At 35.2% G+C, this 18,412-nt stretch overlaps 1 protein-coding gene across 5 annotated transcripts in view; it reads left to right on the top strand.

The window, feature by feature from the left end:
* Positions 1 to 18,412, top strand: part of atr (ATR serine/threonine kinase) — a 108,403-nt gene that overhangs the window by 67,785 nt on the left and 22,206 nt on the right. For all 5 annotated transcript variants that reach the window (XM_039760394.1, XM_039760389.1, XM_039760407.1 and 2 more), the window contains 8 exons: positions 2,031 to 2,208; positions 5,105 to 5,284; positions 5,392 to 5,551; positions 5,696 to 5,875; positions 6,980 to 7,122; positions 7,568 to 7,665; positions 9,008 to 9,240; positions 12,911 to 13,045. In XM_039760394.1, coding sequence (XP_039616328.1) covers positions 2,031 to 2,208; positions 5,105 to 5,284; positions 5,392 to 5,551; positions 5,696 to 5,875; positions 6,980 to 7,122; positions 7,568 to 7,665; positions 9,008 to 9,240; positions 12,911 to 13,045 — 1,307 coding nt within the window. The remainder of the gene's footprint in view (positions 1 to 2,030; positions 2,209 to 5,104; positions 5,285 to 5,391; positions 5,552 to 5,695; positions 5,876 to 6,979; positions 7,123 to 7,567; positions 7,666 to 9,007; positions 9,241 to 12,910; positions 13,046 to 18,412) is intronic.

The raw sequence follows: 18,412 nt of genomic DNA, 5'->3' as shown, positions 1-18,412 counted from the left end.
TGTGAAACACATCTGGTGTTTATATTATACAATGCAAGCACAAGGTAAGACTACATTTTTATTTCTAAAGCATCTTGTGCCTAAAAATAGTCTATATGCACTTTTAAAGTGTTTTTTTGGACATAAAGGATTTCTCCTCCACCCAAAAATAATAGTAATTTTCTCTGCCACTTGCCCTACATTGTTTTGCAGTGTAACCTTCTCAGATGTTTTAGTCACTTTGGATAAAGGCTTCATCCAAATAAGTAAATGATGGAAGAGAAAAACATTTTTATGACAATCACAAAATTCCTGATAGAATTTTTGAAAGACTGGCATAATTTCAAAACGTCCATGAAAAAAAATGTCAAACTCGTGTCATGAGAGAGAAAGAGAGACAAAGGCAAAAGTCAAAGGAACACTAATAAAGACTTGTTTAAAAGTTTTCTAGCCCAGTACATGTTGGGAAGGGGAAGTGCTCCCTGCCTGCCTACCTGCTCTCCTCCTTCCCCCAAGAGGGAGACTGTCCCTGTTGTAACCTACAGAAAGATTAACAAACTTGATTTTTGAGTGAGGAGCTGGATGTTGGTGACGCACCATCACAGACCATATCTACACACACATAATCATCCATCTCATTTCATCTTTCTCTTCTGTATTGTTCACATGCCAGCCCAGATTTCTGGGTAAAGTGCATCACATCTCAGTCTTTTCTGGGCTAACATTACATATAGTATTTTTCCCTTATATCTCATAGGCTCCCTCACCGGATGGGGAGCACTGAATATTAAACAGATTTTTTGGAAACATTTGACGAATTTTCTGGGTTCTTTCTCTGCTTGGTCCAGGTAGTACCCCAGGCAGTGCTGGGCAGTGCTGCTGGGAGTGGGTCCAGAAAAGATGTCAAAGTTGCCATTGGAGAGGGAGGAGGCAAAAATTGATGGATAAAATTCAAATAAACACAATTAAAGACATGTTTAAATGTTTTCTATGGAGCCCAGTAGATGTCAGGAAAGAGAAGTGACCCTTACTCTCCTATCCATCCATCAATCCATCCATCTATCCATCCATTCACCCCTTTCCTCCTGCCCTTGCTAAAGCCTGCAGAACTGGGAAGAACTGGATGCTTTCAAAGGGAATTTAGTTTTTGAATTGAAGGCCTCTCTGCCTGCTATTTTTGAGCAGAGTATTCCCCTTAATGTGTGATTTTATGGAACAATAAATTAGATATTTATACACAATTTACATATTGGCAAGTTTCTGCTTGACAAAAACAAATTTTCCTTGAATAACAGCCAAAATTCTGTTCAGATAATTTCTGTAGCAATATAGCATACTTATAGCTGGGAATCATTAATTAGAATTTCATTTGAACTTTGGTTATGACTCTGACTGAGACTCTCAAGGACATGTATCTTGTTCTTTAGCCACTTTGTTGTTGATTTTGGCAGTGGGCTTGGAGTGTTTTCCATGTTGAAAAGGTAATCTAAATTTTCAAGTCATTCCAGCTTTCTTGGCAACATAGTTGTTTCTGAGGAATATGTGCATATCTTGATTCAGCCACTTTATTCACAGAGCGCAGGCAGAATTCTGTCCCTACCGTTTTTTGATAGATCTATGAATGAAAAATAAAGTGGTGTTTCTTTGATTTTCTGCTTGCTACCTTTTTAGCCCAGAATTGTGAAAAGTCTATATTGCTTGATGCATTAATCGTCTTTGTCATGCTATAACTCTAATATCAGGCTTCTCTGTGTTTAATCATCCATTAATTAGACTATTTTGTGATTCAGAAACTAATGTTTAACTGGATCTTTCCAATAATGTATATTATTAAGTAGTATAAATATCCAACACAGTGTAATTAATTTTAATTAATCTTCTTAATTTTCAGCATTTTGTTTTAGAGCTAAAAACATGATTGAGCCTACCTTGAATTGAGGTTTTGGACTAAAAAGTTAGATTTTTTGTAAGATTCCTATAGCACTTTTTTTTTTTTTTTTTTACTAAATGTGCTAATAATACTTTATGAGTAACTTTGCTTTTTCTTACAGATGATAACTCTAATACCTGGAGTGTGCAACTTGGTCATATGCTACTTGCAGCCAAAAAAAGGGATGCTGAGACATTTTATGAAAAATTAAAAGTAGTTAGAACTGAACAGGTTGTGCCTTTGTCTGCTGCAAGTTATGAATGGGGTTCTTATCAAAGAGGATATGAATACATCGTAAGGTAAGTGATAATTGAAGAAATGATGGACCAAAACTGTCAATCAGTGTTGTATTGGGGGGATATCTGGGTGTTTCCCCGACCATATTTACTTAACTTACTTCCCAACTTACTTACTGAACACCTTGTGTGAATGATGTAATGAGTATGTGTACAGGAGTGGTCTGTGATTTACTGGCATTGCGTTCAGGACAGATTCTGCCTTATTCCTATTCATGCAGGGGTGCAACTATCCTGGAGATACAGATACTAAGGCAGGGGTGGCGAACTCTAGGCCTGGAGTGCCGCAGCGGCTATAGGTTTTCATTTTAACCCTTTTCCTAATCATTGACCAGTTTTCACTGCTTATTAACCTTTTCCCCATCAATTTAATAGCCATGTTAGAAGAGTTCAGCCCTCTGAATTGATTCCTTTCTTCATTAAATGACAGCCAAGCAGAAATGAGATGTGAAACAAGCTAACAGATGACCAGCTAAACTGGGGCTTCAAACTCCAACCAGTTTCACTCCAATCATTTTCTTAATGAGAAGCCAATTCTTGCTGTTGTTTAATTACATGGCTTGTTGCTGCTCTCGTTCTACCACAGCACACATTTCAAAAACGTGTTTTTCTGTTCTTTCTAAGAGCACCATCAAAATGTTTTGGTTACCTGAGAGATCAAGCTTACCAAGACCATCACCTCTTTTTAATTTCAGATATTGTGTAATGTGCACAGAGGAGCTGGTCATGTGGTGGCTTGTTTTGTGTCTCATTATTGTTTGGCTGCTAATTAAAGAAAAAGAAACAACTATGGGGCCTGAGTCAAGTTAATTAAAAGAAGTAATCAGCAGCAAAAACTGGGCACTAATTAAGATGATGGTAAGAATGAAAACCTGCAGCCACTGCAGCACTCTAGGCCTGGAGTTCATTACCCTTGTACTAAGGGATCATTGGTTAATGTCAATATTTATACAGTATTTAATTTTATTTAGTGCTGTAGGACACATGCTGAATAATAAAACTAGTATTTAATAAAAAATGTAAGCAGTATGTTAGAAATGAAATACTGGTACAACTCAATAGTTAACCTTTAAATAATGCAAAAAAATATATGCCATCCAGTCCCTTTACACACCAAACAGAAAGTACTTGTAAATGACGAGATTCGTGTTGAAAAACAGAGGGGGAAAACATCTAAGCCTCAAGATATATGTATTTTGTCTTTCTCCTGGTATATACAGTTTGATACGCTGAGCTAGTTTATTAAGCACAACATCCAGCTGATAGCAGTATGCCAACCCAGAATGGAAATTCTGATGAAATGATGACCTGATTACAATTTGCAAAAAAGTACTTCAAAGAGCCTAGAGAATTCTGGAAAATTGTCTTGTGGGCAAATGAGACAGAGATTAACCTGTATCAGAGTGATTTAAAGAGCAAAGAGTGGAGACAAAAAAAGAACTCCCCAAAATCCAGAGCATACCACAACATCTGTTAAACATGGTGGGGGGTGTGTTACAGCTTGGGCATGCATGGCTCTCACAGTACTGGCACACTTACCTTCATTGATGATGTAACTACTGACAGCAGCATCAGTAGTTGAATTCTGAAGTGTATAGAAACATCTTATCTGCTCAAGTTCCAGTAAATGTCTCCAAATTAATTTGACTGTGCTTCATCCTACAACAAGATAATGATCTCAAACATACTCCAAAGGCCACACAAGAGTTTTTGAAATGTAAAAAAATCAGTAATCTGAATTAAATCCAATTGAGTATGCCTTCCATATGCTAAAGACAAAACATAAGGGTACAAGCCGCTGAAGCATTGTTGATTAGTTCATAAAGGTGAAGTTAAGAAAAAAGCAGTTTTGAATTTTGGTGATTTTTATAATTGTAAAGAACTTTAAATTTATTATTTTTAGAATTTGTTATTTTGTATAATTGGTATTCTGTTTTTAAAGGGAAACTGCTATTAAGCATTTAACCTAATTAGTATTTTGTTATATTGTTATACTTGCTGTATATGTAAACATATGTGTGTATGCATTTTGCAAAAGATATACTAAGTTCTTAAATGCTAAGTCAAATGTACTTTAATTCACCTAAAATCTGTAGAAAACTGCTAATTTTCTTTGGTATTATTTACTAAGAATTGTGAAATTTTTATAAAATAAATATATACCTATAGTTCGCATCAAATGCATACATGAATGTGAATATACAACTCGGTTCATATTATTTTAAAACTACATATCAAATGTTATATTTATAATACTTTATTATTAAAGTGTGTAAAAATCAATAATCCTACATATATTAAATTCTTAACTTATAGAAGGGGTCATAGTTTCGGCTGTGGCTGAGCAGTAGTTTGAGGCCATTTAGTGCTTTGCCAGGGCAACAACGTTCTAAAACTAGCCCTACACAACCTTATTCTCAAAGATTATAGAATTTCCCCTGATTGTCGGGTCATGAGTGATAATGCTAGTCAAAGTATAACATGGAAAAAATTATAATATGACTTTTTATTTGTTTCCACACACTATTTTTAAAGTTATTTGCCCCAGTTAACTTTCTACTTTGATCAACCATTTTTCTCCTCCTAATATTAATGTCCATCTGTAGTACCATATGTACACACAGAACTAAAACTGTAAACTACAGTTTATAATGATCTTATATTTTTGGTGTTTTAAAAAAATGTGTATTTCATAGGAGCAATGTTCCTACAGGTGGCTTAGAAGCCCATTTTGGTTTGGTAAAATATCATAAGTGCAATTGTGTCCTCTAACAAAAATGTCTTGAAGTTTGGTAGAAGATTTTAGAGTTAAAACTATAATTTGTAAAAAGTGTCAGTAATTTCTAATATACTTCAAAATCATTTTAATGAAAATCATTTTTATATTCTTTGATTTAAGACTGCATAAGCTATGTGAGCTAGAACATGTTTTCTGGGAACTACAGAAAGAAGGTGCCAGAGAGATGGAACTGACCCAGACACTTAAATGGCAGGCTCGTCTAGAAATGACACAAAACTCCTTTCGTGCCAAAGAGCCTATTCTTGCTCTTCGCAGAGCATTGCTCAGTCTCGCTAAAAAGTAAGTTTGCTTTATGCAAGTTCATTTTTATCTTTTGTCTTCATCAATGCAATCAATTGAACAATATTGATAGGCTGTTTCTTTTGTCTTTTACATTCTGTTGATAGGACCGACAATGAAGATTTAATTGGAGAATGCTGGCTTCAGAGTGCTAGAGTTGCCAGAAAGGCAGGCATTCATCAGACTGCTTATAATGCTCTTCTAAATGCAGGAAATTCACGTCTCTCAGAACTTTATGTAGAGAAGGCAAAATGGCTGTGGTCAAAGGCATGTGTCTGGAGAGGGTTTAAATAGTAGTAATACACTTTTGCATAATCTTTTTTTTTTCTGTAGAGGAATGGGTCTTTTCATTTTGGCTATAGGCTACCAAATTAAATGTGATCTCATTCATTAATGCTATTTTCTTGAAAGGGTGATGTCCACCAAGCATTGATTGTTCTTCAAAAAGGAGTGCAACAGTGTTTTCCTGATGATAAAGAACCAAGTGATATGAAAAGCATTCAGATTAAAGGTAGAGCCATGCTGCTTGTTGGCCGCTTCATGGAAGAAACTGCCAATTTTGAAAGCAATGCAATAATGAAAGCATACAAGGTAAACGGCCAAATGTAATGTATAATGTCATAAAACAAAAATGAAACTGCTAATTTTATTAAGATAATCATTAATTTGTTTTTGAACACCTTGTTGTAGCAGTTATAAGAAAACATAGTATAGTAATGCCAGAAATACATTTCTAATTTATGAAATTGTCCTCATGCACGAGTCCCTACTGCTTAAACTTAATTTTTTCAATGAAAATTATCTAACAATCACATTATGGCCTCATGTCTATGATACCTATAACAAAAGCTTACTAATGTTCTCCAGTTTACTTCAATTTGGTGATTAAGTTATATACAGTAATTGTACTAAATATTATTATTGAGGCCTATCTGTCAGCGTTTTTGTTTGGGATTTGAAAATTTTTATATAAATGAGGTTCAAAGAGGAAAATGAGCCTGAAAGGGAAAAAGTAGTTGTCAAGAATGATGGCTAAACACAGTATTAAACCAGTGCACCTTTCACCTCTACTAGAGTTTGAAAATGTCTCAAAATATGACAGGAAAATGTAAATATTGCTGTCACAATTAGTTTCTAATTATTATGATACAAGATTGTGCAAGTGAATTATGCCTCCAGCAATAAGGTTTTGGAGGATTGCGGAAAAGAGTTCTCGGTGTACCCAAGGCTGGGAAGAGTTACAAACCAATTTCTGAAATCTTTGGCTATCATTAATTCTTTATCAGGCAGATAATATATAAATGGAAGCCTATTATGATCATGTAGATTGTAGAAGTCTTTTTACCCCTGTTTTTCCATTAATTGTTTCGCTAGTTATGTTTTTGTGAGAATATTTGCATGTTTTATTAAATGGCACGAGATCATGTTTCCCGAATGTACAGTACATTTTTGTTTGACTAGGAGAAAGCTGTATTCTTGCATGTAACACATCTTGACATTCTATGACTATGTTATCCTCTTGTTGTACTGCATCATCAAGTGGTTTCCTTTCAAAAAAGGATCAGAGTTTTACTGTTATGTTTGTATTTAAGCTTCACAAACATTTTGTCCTTTGCAGTATATCTATTGTATGTTAATGCCTAGAATTATTTGCTATGATAAACAGTTCATCCTGACTTTTTTCTTTTATTACAGGATGTAACAAACTTGCTGCCGGAATGGGAAGATGGTAATTTTTACCTAGCAAAATATTATGATAAATTGATGCCTATGGTTACAGAAAACAAAATGGAAAAACAAGGGGATTTGATTCGTTACATTGTCCTTTTTTTTGGAAAGTAAGTTATATATGTTTTCTGCAATGCCATGAACATTGATTAGTTAAAGCATCTTGTATTTACTTTATCTGAAAGAGCTAAATAAAACTTGAGTGTATATATCTAGAAATAACTGTCATGGGGCAAGTTGAGCAAATGATTTCTGTTAGTCGATTACTTATAAAAGAGTTGCTCTAATCAAGGTAATTTCTACTTGGATAGGACAAGTAACAGGATTTAATTAAAAGTTAGCTACACAGTAACAAATGTAAATAAGCTATTTTAGTCCTGATTTTGTGGAATTTATTTTTTTTTTCAAGCTTTTTTCCAGAGGTTTGTCAGTATAATGTGAATACACTAATTGCTATGTGAAATGCTTTAATAGACTTTTGGACTTAACCAGCTACTGAAAGCATTAGTAAACATATATAAAAAAAGTGAAAAAAATGTTTGCTTCTCTTTGTAGATCATTGCAGTTTGGAAACCAATACATCTACCAGTCTATGCCAAGAATGCTTACTCTTTGGCTAGATTTTGGTGCAAAAGTGTATGAGTGGGAAAAGGGTCAGTAGATCTTTTATGCTCTTTCATTCAGTTTTAAATTTTCTGAAATTTTTACTAGTACTGGATTTTAATTAGAATGATTTATTGTATTCTGCATATCCTTGAAGAAACTGACTTTTTAAAAATATTTGTCTGACATCTTCTCTGCCTGAGAAGTTACTTTTACATCCCAAGAACCTGTTTCTTGGGGAGCTTCCCCAGATATGCATAGCTTGTGCATCCTGGGTCACCTCTTCTCTTTTTCCCTTGCCTAATGGGCACTATTGTATGAAAACTCAGAATCTGGAGTGATTTCATGTCAGTTGTCTGAAAAAAAAAGTTGATTCTTGTTACATCCTCTTACAATGTATCTAATTTGTGTTGTATTGTCACTTGTCTTGTATATGTAAAAAGGTTTTTTTCAGTATATATTGATTTGTTCTTATTATTTTTGTATGTTTTTTCATGTTTAATTAGTAGCATTCTACATTGCCTGTTATAAAATATATGTGAATACTTCTGCAGACATTTTTTTCGCTTGGATAGTGTATGAATTTATTGCTTTTTTGTAATTTTATTCCCTATACTACAGTGATCTTTTTGTATTATACTATGTTTTTCTTGGATGATGTATCCCATTGAATCGATTTAGTTTGACTGCAATCATAAAATTAGTTTTCTTACTTTTTTCCCCCCTCATAGTCCTTTTTAATATTGTGTATGTCATAGCAACCTGCTTTGCTATATTTGAACAAAACATCTACACCTGATTTTAGGAGTGGGTCTCAATTTCCATATTTTAGGAGATTTTCTCTTTGATGTAAATGTAGTACTGATTAGGGTCAATTGTGGAATGTGCCTTGTCTGGGCCCTCTCCATAAAGTACTTTATCGTGGGTAACCTTAACAGGAGCACATATCTTCAGATATCATTGCTCTAAGGATCAATGGGAACATAAGTCCACACCAAGCCAAGGTCTCAATCCCAGGAGGGGAGTAAATGAAAAATCTTCAAATATCATTTAAGCCTTTTTGGTGTAAGGAACATTTCTTTTTATTGTAGTTGAAGTCAAAAGCTGAATTCAGTAAGAGAAAGAGGCAAGCGTCAGATGATATCATCAAGTTCTTATTTGTAGTTAAAGCAATAATGAGGAGCAAAAGGTACTCTAATTGCACAACAACGTTCGTGGACAACAGGCACAAAGTTTTCGGGTTTCATACTTGTGATTATTTATAGCTAAAAGAAGATTTACAAGCAGATTCTGTTTTCACAAATTTGTTTTATTTTCATTATGCTGATCACAATAATGCTGTATTTCTATACATACATTGATGTCCAAAATATATTTTATGTTTTGAAACAGCTGGGCGCTCTGATCGTTTGCAAATGAAGGCAGATCTTGGCAAGATAAATAGAGTTATTTCAGAGCACACCAACCATCTGGCTCCTTACCAGTTCCTGACAGCCTTCTCCCAGCTGATTTCTCGAATATGTCACTCTCATGATGAAGTCTTTACAGTGCTTATGGAGATAATTGCTAAGGTGTTTCTAGCCTACCCTCAACAGGCTATGTGGATGATGACTGCAGTGTCAAAGGTAATTCTGTGTATCATTGTTACTGATTACTGTCTGGAAAATTATTTATTTTGTTGATAGTGGTCACTTGCAACTGTTTTTATATGGTATATGTAAGTAAGAATAAATAATGTTTATTCAATTTCCAAAAAGTGCATAAGCTGCTTGATTTTTAATAATCCAGTTCAAGACAGAATAACAGAATTTTAAAATTACAGATTGAATATTAAAAATTGTCATTATCTGTAGTAGTTTTATACATACCAAAGTGCTGTAAATTTTGTTATTTGAATCAAAGTTGTAGAGGTAATTTAAAATTTTTAAGTATAATGGTATTGATTTAGGAGATCACATACTTTGTTCTAGCCATATTCCATTCTTACAAGCTTGATGTCAACCTTGTAGCTTAATGGATTTCTTCCCTGTCTTACATCTTGCCTGAAGAAGGGACCCAAGTTGCCTCGAATGCTTGCATATTGTAATCTTTTTTGTTAGCCAATACAAGGTGTCATTGTGCTTGACTTCTCACTACTTTCCTAATTGCTAACACAGTACAACATCCTAGTACTTCACTGTCTTATAAGTAATTTAGAATACAACTAGATGTTAGACCTTTTTGTTTGATTACTGTGTTCCTTTCGTAACATATACCTTCTGTATATGATTTCTTTATTCTATCATCATATTGTCTAGAAAACCATAGGGAAAGAGGATCGAAAAAATAATACAAATTTCAATTAAAGTGGAAGAGTAAAAATGCTATTCTTACGAGCTTGGTTTGACCCTTACATCAATATACACAGCATACCTATATATTCCTCGAATACTTTTTTTTTTTTATTACTTCAGTTAGTTTCCTCTAAAAAGTTGAACATATCTCAGTTGTAGTGTGTCATAACCCTTCAAAATATGGAGAATGCTCCAGCCTTGCCTGTTTTGGTTACTGTGATTATCTGCTCTTTGTGCAAACATTGTAGCAATTACACAGACTGGGTATGCTTTACCCCATGTCTTTCACAATTCAGCCTGTGATACAAAATTGTATTACAATACATTTGTAATAAGTGGCTGTAAATACTGGTGCAAAGAAAAATCCACAATTGCTTACTCAAGTTCAAATATTTCTGCCATTTTTCTGTAAAGCAGAAGTATGTGTTGACGAAAACAGTACTGAAGACCCCAGTTTCATTGCCTAAACTTTAATTGTGTTAACCACATTTTCTTTTACTCTGGATACTACTGCTGTTACTCTGTTTTCCTAGTAGCATTATAATACCTTGTGGCAAAATAATCTGATTTTTCCCTTAGAGAAAGCCTCTGAGCTGACTAGATTTGAGACAATTTACATACTTGTGTAAAGAAGAAAAAAATAAAAAAATAAACCTCCGCAGGGATTATACCTTATTTGTAATATCTACTACATGTTTGTGGATATAAGCAGAATAATAATTTAATCAATTTGGACAGCTGTGCAACAGTTTATTCCAAAGTGTTAGATTTCTGGCTTTATTCGTCCTCTCAGAAATGCCTAGGTTAATCACTTCAGTCCAGAAGCAACTCAGTATTATCTGCAGTTATAAATTGATGCGATAGTGAAAAAAATACTTCTTCAGATAGGGGTTTTAGCAGTTGTATTTAACAAAGAGAGATGTATAGTACCTTGTTCTGTGGTTATGTTGAAAAGCAGAAGAGAGTTATAGAATTGTCACCAATTTTTAAGAAACTAAAAAGGATTAGATTTACATTTTATTTGAATTTCTGTTTTGCCATAATACAGTAAAATTAAATATGGATTTAGCTGTCACATAAAAGTATCATTAGAATTGGTTAGCTAAGATTGTTTGATATTAATTGTAATACACTGTTATTGTACCTAAATTCTCAAATTATTATTACTATTTACACAGCTTAGTTATTCGTTATCGGAGTATCTCCACTGGAAGTGGTATTTTAACTGAATGCTCTTGCGAATTTTCAAGTAAACTATGGTTATAATTGCTGATAGAGGATTCCAATTTTGTATATGTATTTATAATGATAAAAAGCAAACAAGATATGAAATTTGATAAAAAAAAAAAAAAATTCCCAGCCGGAAAAAGCATTTTATTTAAACAACCATCCAAATGTTTGGTATCATGTAAATATAAATGTGTACATAATATTAAAAGCCATATTCAATGCAGTATAATGCATACTCTTTCAATAACTATTACTAATTTTATTTTAATTTATACATCATCAGTTTAACAGTAATGTGTAAAGATTGAACATGCCATGAAAATATAAAGATGTAATGGGAAAAATAAGCTGCTACATCCCCGTCATGTTCCTGGTAATACATTTAATGTTATGATTTTTTTTTATTTCCGCTATCATTATCATAATTAAATGCAGCTAAGTGCAGTTTAAACTATAACAAATTATTGCAACAAATATTATACTAACAGTTTTTCTGTTTTTAGGTGACTATAACTCTTTTTACTTTACACGTAATCTAGGTAATGCATATGTAATCATGAAAAAATTCCACCAAAAATATCATTTTAATATGAAGTTTGATTATAAATAGAGATAAATTTGTGTATCAATATTATCAATTAGTTATGATGAGAAACAAAGAGATATGATTTTTGAGAAATATTGTGCAACTGGAAGTGGTTCTGATGACCTTTTCCTCTACCTCAGTATACGAAAAAGTCAAGGGGAGCACACTAATGCATAGCTCACTATAGCTGTTGAATGTTTTGTGACATAAACATCTAACCATAATACACAGTGCAATTGAAATGTCTGATTACTAACTTGATGGTTTTAAAATTAAACATTTAGTGGAAGATTAAAGTTATGTTGGTTACTAACGTAGAGTATGTAGTTAATGTTCACTATATTATGTACTGTACATAGGCTCCTATTAAGTAGTTAACTGCTCAGTAAGGAAGAAGTCATTTGGGCACAATATAGTTTGTAAAGTGTGTTGATGGCTACCAACTAAAGACGAGTTCAGTACCTGTGAATCACAGGTTGTCTTCTGCTCTGTTTATGTGCTGTGAGATAGATAGGAAGAACTGTATAAGCATCCCTGTTTTTAAATTTCATATTAATACGATATGTTGCATGTTCATTATCACAAGCAAATAACAGTTTCAGCATACTGTTTACATGTGGCAATAATGACCTTATAAGCCTATAATGCCCTTTAAGATGGCAGCTACTAGTCAGACAATTTAAAGGAAACGTTGCTACACAAATTAGCCAAGATATGACATATTGAAATATTTATTCTTCAACGTATTTAATGATATGTTAAAAAAAAAACGGTCAGTCATAATTTAATTTTTTGTAGTTTATTGTATTTACTGCAATTTTTATATACTTAACTCATTAGGTTTGCCTTTTATTTTCGGTAAAAAATTAAAGTTAATTCTTAAGAGTTTAAAGGCTATATAAGTTTATCTGCCCTCCTTTGTTATTTATAACAACAAGTCTATCAAATCTCTGAACTAGTGTTTTTTATTATGCTGTTCTCCTTATAATCTATCATATTAAATTAACAAATATAATGTTTTAATTGTTATCCTTGTTAAATCAGGCACAGTGGTACACCTTGTGTAACATTCATTTAATGCCTTGTAGTGCAAAATACATAAAGTATCATGTAGTAAAACTCTTTAATAATCATTATATCCTTTAGTCATCTTATCCAACTCGAGTTAGCAGATGCAAAGAAATTCTGAGAAAAGCTGCTGATCTGAAAAACTCCTTGGAGAAGTTTATTGGTGATGCTAACCGATTAACTGATAAGCTGTTGGAGCTCTGCAACAAACAGGTAATAGAATTAGTGGAGTGGATAATGCTTTCTTTAATTTCACAACCAATATTTAACTCATGTGTTTTGTTTGTTGTTTTGTGTGTATTGTTTTCAATTAATTTTGTTTCATTGTTCAGGTGGTTTTCAACTTTTAATATTGCAGTGTAGAATGAAGCATTAAGAGGTGTTCAGCCCTACTCACAAAAAGACATTCCCTACGACAATTCCATAATTTGGAATGGGGAGAGCTTGATTTTTTTTTGGGTAAATCTGACTTTAGAAATTGTAATATCAGCAATATACAGTATAAAACTTTTGGATTCCCTTGTTAGACCAGAAATTCTAACATCTCTAAAATTAATCGGTTAAATCCATTGTTTGTGAACCTGAACCTGAATAACCTGATAATCTAGCCCAGAGGTGGACAAACCTTTTGGCTCAGGGGCCACATTGACTTTTAAAATTTGACAGACGGGCCGGGCCAGCACTAGATGCATACATATCAAACATAAACATAAAAAAGGCATTACAGTGTTAATATTTACATTCACTTTTAGTGGGAATAGTGTTGTTGATCACCCTTTTTTGACAGTGCATCGAAGTCTGGTGTTAGTTTTGTTGTGGCAATTCTCAGAACAGATCTGAGGTGTTCATCGCTCAGCTGGGATCTGTGGGGTGTTTTGTTGGTGTTCATCACACTAAAAGTCTGTTCACACACATACGTAGAGCCAAACAACACCAGCATCCTCTGTGCCATCTTCTGGATCTTTGGAAATTTGACTGCGCTTAATGAAGCATAAAGCTCAACCAGTTTAAGAAAGCTGAACTTCTCCTTTAAGACGGTGTCACATTGGAGATCAATCAGTTCCAACTGCAACTCCTGGAGCCGTTTCAGGGTCCTGTGTGAAGGGACATGACACCAGCTGAAGTGACTTTTTTCCAAAATCAGAGAACCGACGGTAGAATTCTCCATGCAGGTCGTCCAGTGATTTCTTGTATTTTTTCACAAGTCAAGAGGCCTCTTTCAGTGTAGCCAGTGTGGGGAAATGAACGAATGAGTTGTTTGACATTTGCTTTGAGAATAAAGCTAGCTTGGTTTTGAAGGCTCTGACGTTTGTGTACATTTCATGCACAAACTGGTCTTTCCCTTGTAGCTTCACATTCAGCTCATTTATGTGTTTCAGTATGTCCACAGCAAAAGCTAAATCACAAAGCCAATCTGTGTCACTCAGCTCAGGAAAATTGTCAGCTTTCTTAAGTAGCTTCAAAAATGAGAAATAAGACACAGCCTTTGACCGGACTTCAGTGAAAAAGTATTTAGTTGTCCATTCCTTATTAAACACTCGGCACTCACTGTCGACTTTTCTTTTCTTTGCCCCACTCATTGTTGCAGATGGGTTCAGAGCAGTAGCAGAGTAGTAACAGAGAGTAACCCGGGCTCCGCAAAATCAAGTCAATGTATCACTGCGCCTAATGCGCCAACTGGTGGAACGCCAGGCATTACAGGACAAGGTCAAATGAATGCAGTCATAATTATGATATGATTTGATTTGGGCAATCCCAATCAACACAGGGCACAAGGCAGGAAACAAGCCCCGGGCAGGGCACCAGCCCACCGCAGGGCATACACACATGCACCCACCCACTAGGGACAATTTAGAATTGCCAATGCACCTAACCTGCATGTCTTTGGACTGTGGGAGGAAACCCACGCAGACACGGGGAGAACATGCAAACTCCATGCAGAGAGGACCTGGGAAGCGAACCCAGGTCTCCCAACTGCAAGGCAGCAGCGCTACCACTACACCACCATGCCACATATATATCTATTATAATAAAAGGCAAAGCCCTCACTGACTGACTCACTGACTCATCACTAATTCTCCAACTTCCCGTGTAGGTAGAAGGCTGAAATTTTGCAGGCTTATTCCTTACAGCTTACTTACAAAAGTTAAGCAGGATTCATTTACAAATTCTACACGTAACGGTCATAACAGTCAATAACGGTCGACAACGTCCACCATGTTCAACTTTCTTATTTATGGCCCCATCTTCACGAAATTTGGTAGGTGGCTTCCTTGCGCTAACCGAAACCGATGTACTTACTTATTTCGATGGTATGACGCCACTGTTGGCCGCCATATTGAACTTTCTAACGTCGCCAATTTTCCAACTTCCCGTGTAGGTAGAAGGCTGACCCCATCTTCACGAAATTTGGTAGGCGGCTTCCCTGCACTAACCGAAACCAATGTACATACTTATTTCAGTGGTATGACGCCACTGTCAGCCCCATATTGAACTTTCCAACATCACTAATTCTCCAACTTCCTGTGTAGGTAGAAGGCTGAAATTTGGTACTTATTTCGGTGGTATGATGCCACTGTTGGCCGCCATATTAAACTTTTAACGGAAACTGATATATGTACTTATTTTGTTGGTATGACACCACTGTCAGCCGCCATATTGAACTTTCCAACGTCACTAATTCTCCAGCTTCCCGTGTAGGAAGAAGGCTAAAATTTGGCAGGCTCATTCCTCACAGCTTACTTACAAAAGTTAAGCAGGTTTCATTTCGAAATTCTACACGTAATGGTCAACAACGTCCGCCATGTTGAACTTTCTTATTTACGGCCCCATCTTCATGAAATTTGGTAGGTGGCTTCCCTGAGCTAACCGAAACTAATGTATGTACTTATTTCAGTGGTATGACGCCACTGTCAGCCGCCATATTGAACTGTCCAACGTCACTAATTCTCCAACTTCCCATGTAGGTAGAAGGCTGAAGTTTGGCAGGCTCATTCCTTACAGCTTACTTACAAAAGTTTAGCAGGTTTCATTTCGAAATTCTACGCGTAATGGTCATAACGGTCAACAATGTCCACCATGTTGAACTTTCTTATTTATGGCCCCATCTTCTCGAAATTTGGTGGGCGGCTTCCCTGCACTAACCGAAACCAATGTACGTACTTATTACGGTGGTATGATGCCACTGTCGGCCGCCATATTGAACTTTTCAACAGTCTTTGTTACTTATGGGCCCATCTTCAAGAAATTTGCTATGCGGGTTCCCAACACTAACTGAATCCTACTTACGTACATATGTGTGAGGTGGCTTTGGGTCCCCCATTCCAATGCCTCCCACGTTGTTGGCTGCCTGGCTATATAAGACCGTCCATCGCTCCGGTCTCTACATTCCCTTCCTTGCTTCGCCACAGGATTTACGTCTCCCTACTAATAACTACAGCCTTTTTGTTTAATCCACGGCTTCTCCGCTGTTTTATTGTTTGTTTATTACAATTATAGTTATTGTCTAGGTATTTTAGACTTACTTTACATTGTTCAGGTACTTATTTCCTTTATCATTCCAACCCCCATTACCATGTCTATCGAGGTAATCGCCATCGATCAAAGAACTGTCACTTACTGAGTGGTTTCCATGCCCGGAGATGGCACCTGCCTTTTCCATTCTCTTTGTTACATATTGCACGGCCATATCAGGCTCACTCTTGATATCCGGAGGAACATTGCGTCTTATGTATTGAATGACTGGGACAGGTTCAAGGTGTGGACTGATGACAGTACAGGAGATAATTATACTACACAGGAGCACTAGAAGAGTGAAATGCTTAAGCCCTTCACCTATGGTTCTGCATATGAGTTGATGGCTGACGCTGAATTGTTCGGTTGTCGCTTTCAAGTGTACCGAAATGGCCAAATATTTTACACCTTTCGACAACCGCCAATGCCTCTTAAACATCTTAGATTCACAGGTGACAGTAGTGGACACTTTGTTTATGAATGTTTAAACTCTCAAAAGCTGGATGTGATTTTATCGATGAATCTGGTTGTGTGCTTACAACGCTTGACAGATGCCGAATGTCACTGCAACACAACAAATCCTGCAAATACTGTCGTAATTGAAACAAACCATGAAACTCAAACCGATTATGACAGCAGCAATCCAAGCTGTGAGATTTGAAACAAGATTACTGTTCACATGGCCAACTGTACATTACATGCTCAAGAGTAAGCTCAGCGCACAGCTTGGTCATATTACAACCAGAGGGCCGAACTCACAATGTGGTATACAAAGAGAACCTTAACAGATTGTTATTGGTATATTTTCCCTCAGTTTAAAAAGGTTTAATTTTCTTCTTAATAAAAATTTTAATGCAGTACTTCCGCTGCAGTAAGCACGGTATTTTAGTATATATATATATATATATATATATATATATATATATATATATATATATATATATATATATATATATATATATATAAAATATATATATTTTGTATTGGCAAGTATTGCTTTCAATATAACCCTACTTAATGCAGTTAAGGTTTGTTGTACCCTGGATCATAATATCCTTGCAGCCCTGAGTGCTAAGCAAGAAACAGCCCCTACCACAAGGTTAGATTATCAATGGAGCAACCGTTTGCATGCTAGCACAGGGCATAGAATCCATACAGACAATGATTGCTTGTGGGAGAATACAAGACAATGGCTTCTTAAGGTGGCAGCACATTCCATTACAATCATGGTGCTACCCAAGCAGTGCTTCATTTTGGTATCTGGTATAATATATTAATCCCTGAGTTGAAACTGTCTCTTTGCATGACCTTTGGGGGTCAGAGTGCAGGGTCAGCCATTGTACAGCGCTCCTTAGATTAATTGGATATTTTAGCAAAGGATGTAAACATAATTCATTCTTTGAAAATTTATACTATTTAAAAGAAATTTTTTCCTCGTCTCTTTTTTGTTTGTCATTTTGGAAACAATTATTTGAAAATGTTGTTCATTGGGTGAGGGGAATGCACACTTACTTGCTTTTAAAAAAACAGGAAATGATTGGCATTGGAAATGGAGGTAATGTGCAGCCACACCCCTACTGGAGAAAAATGGTAGAAATGCTTGTTTTCAATGATTTTATTAAAAGTGATTACAAATATGGGCTGGTTGGTTGATACTTAAAAACTCATGAGGGGCAGAAAGCTATCATTTTAGATAATCTTAAAAACATGTACTGTAAATGCCAAGACCATGCACTTGCATGATAGTGTCAAGGCAGAGTTATTTTTCTTTTTCTTATTTTTTAATATGTAAATAATATTATTTATTGATTTTGAAACATGCTTAATCCGTTTCTTTCTTTATGGTTATGGGAGACTTATTTGCGAAGCATCAGATGCAAGGAGGAGTCAACATCAGACACATACATATAATTAATTTGAAAAAAAGAAAAGGCAGAAAATAATATGGACAATCTAAGCATCAATACTTACACAGAAGCCAGTAACAAACCTAACAGTAAAATACTAGCAAATCTGCGGCCGCTAGAAGTCACTTCATACAAGTTTAATTTTTTAGTATCTGTAGCA

The sequence above is a fragment of the Polypterus senegalus genome, chromosome 1 (assembly GCF_016835505.1).
Source record: "Polypterus senegalus isolate Bchr_013 chromosome 1, ASM1683550v1, whole genome shotgun sequence".
Taxonomy (NCBI): Eukaryota; Metazoa; Chordata; class Cladistia; order Polypteriformes; family Polypteridae; genus Polypterus; species Polypterus senegalus.
The sequence above is the reverse complement of the archived record's forward strand: the minus strand, read 5'-3'. Positions and strand labels throughout refer to the sequence as shown.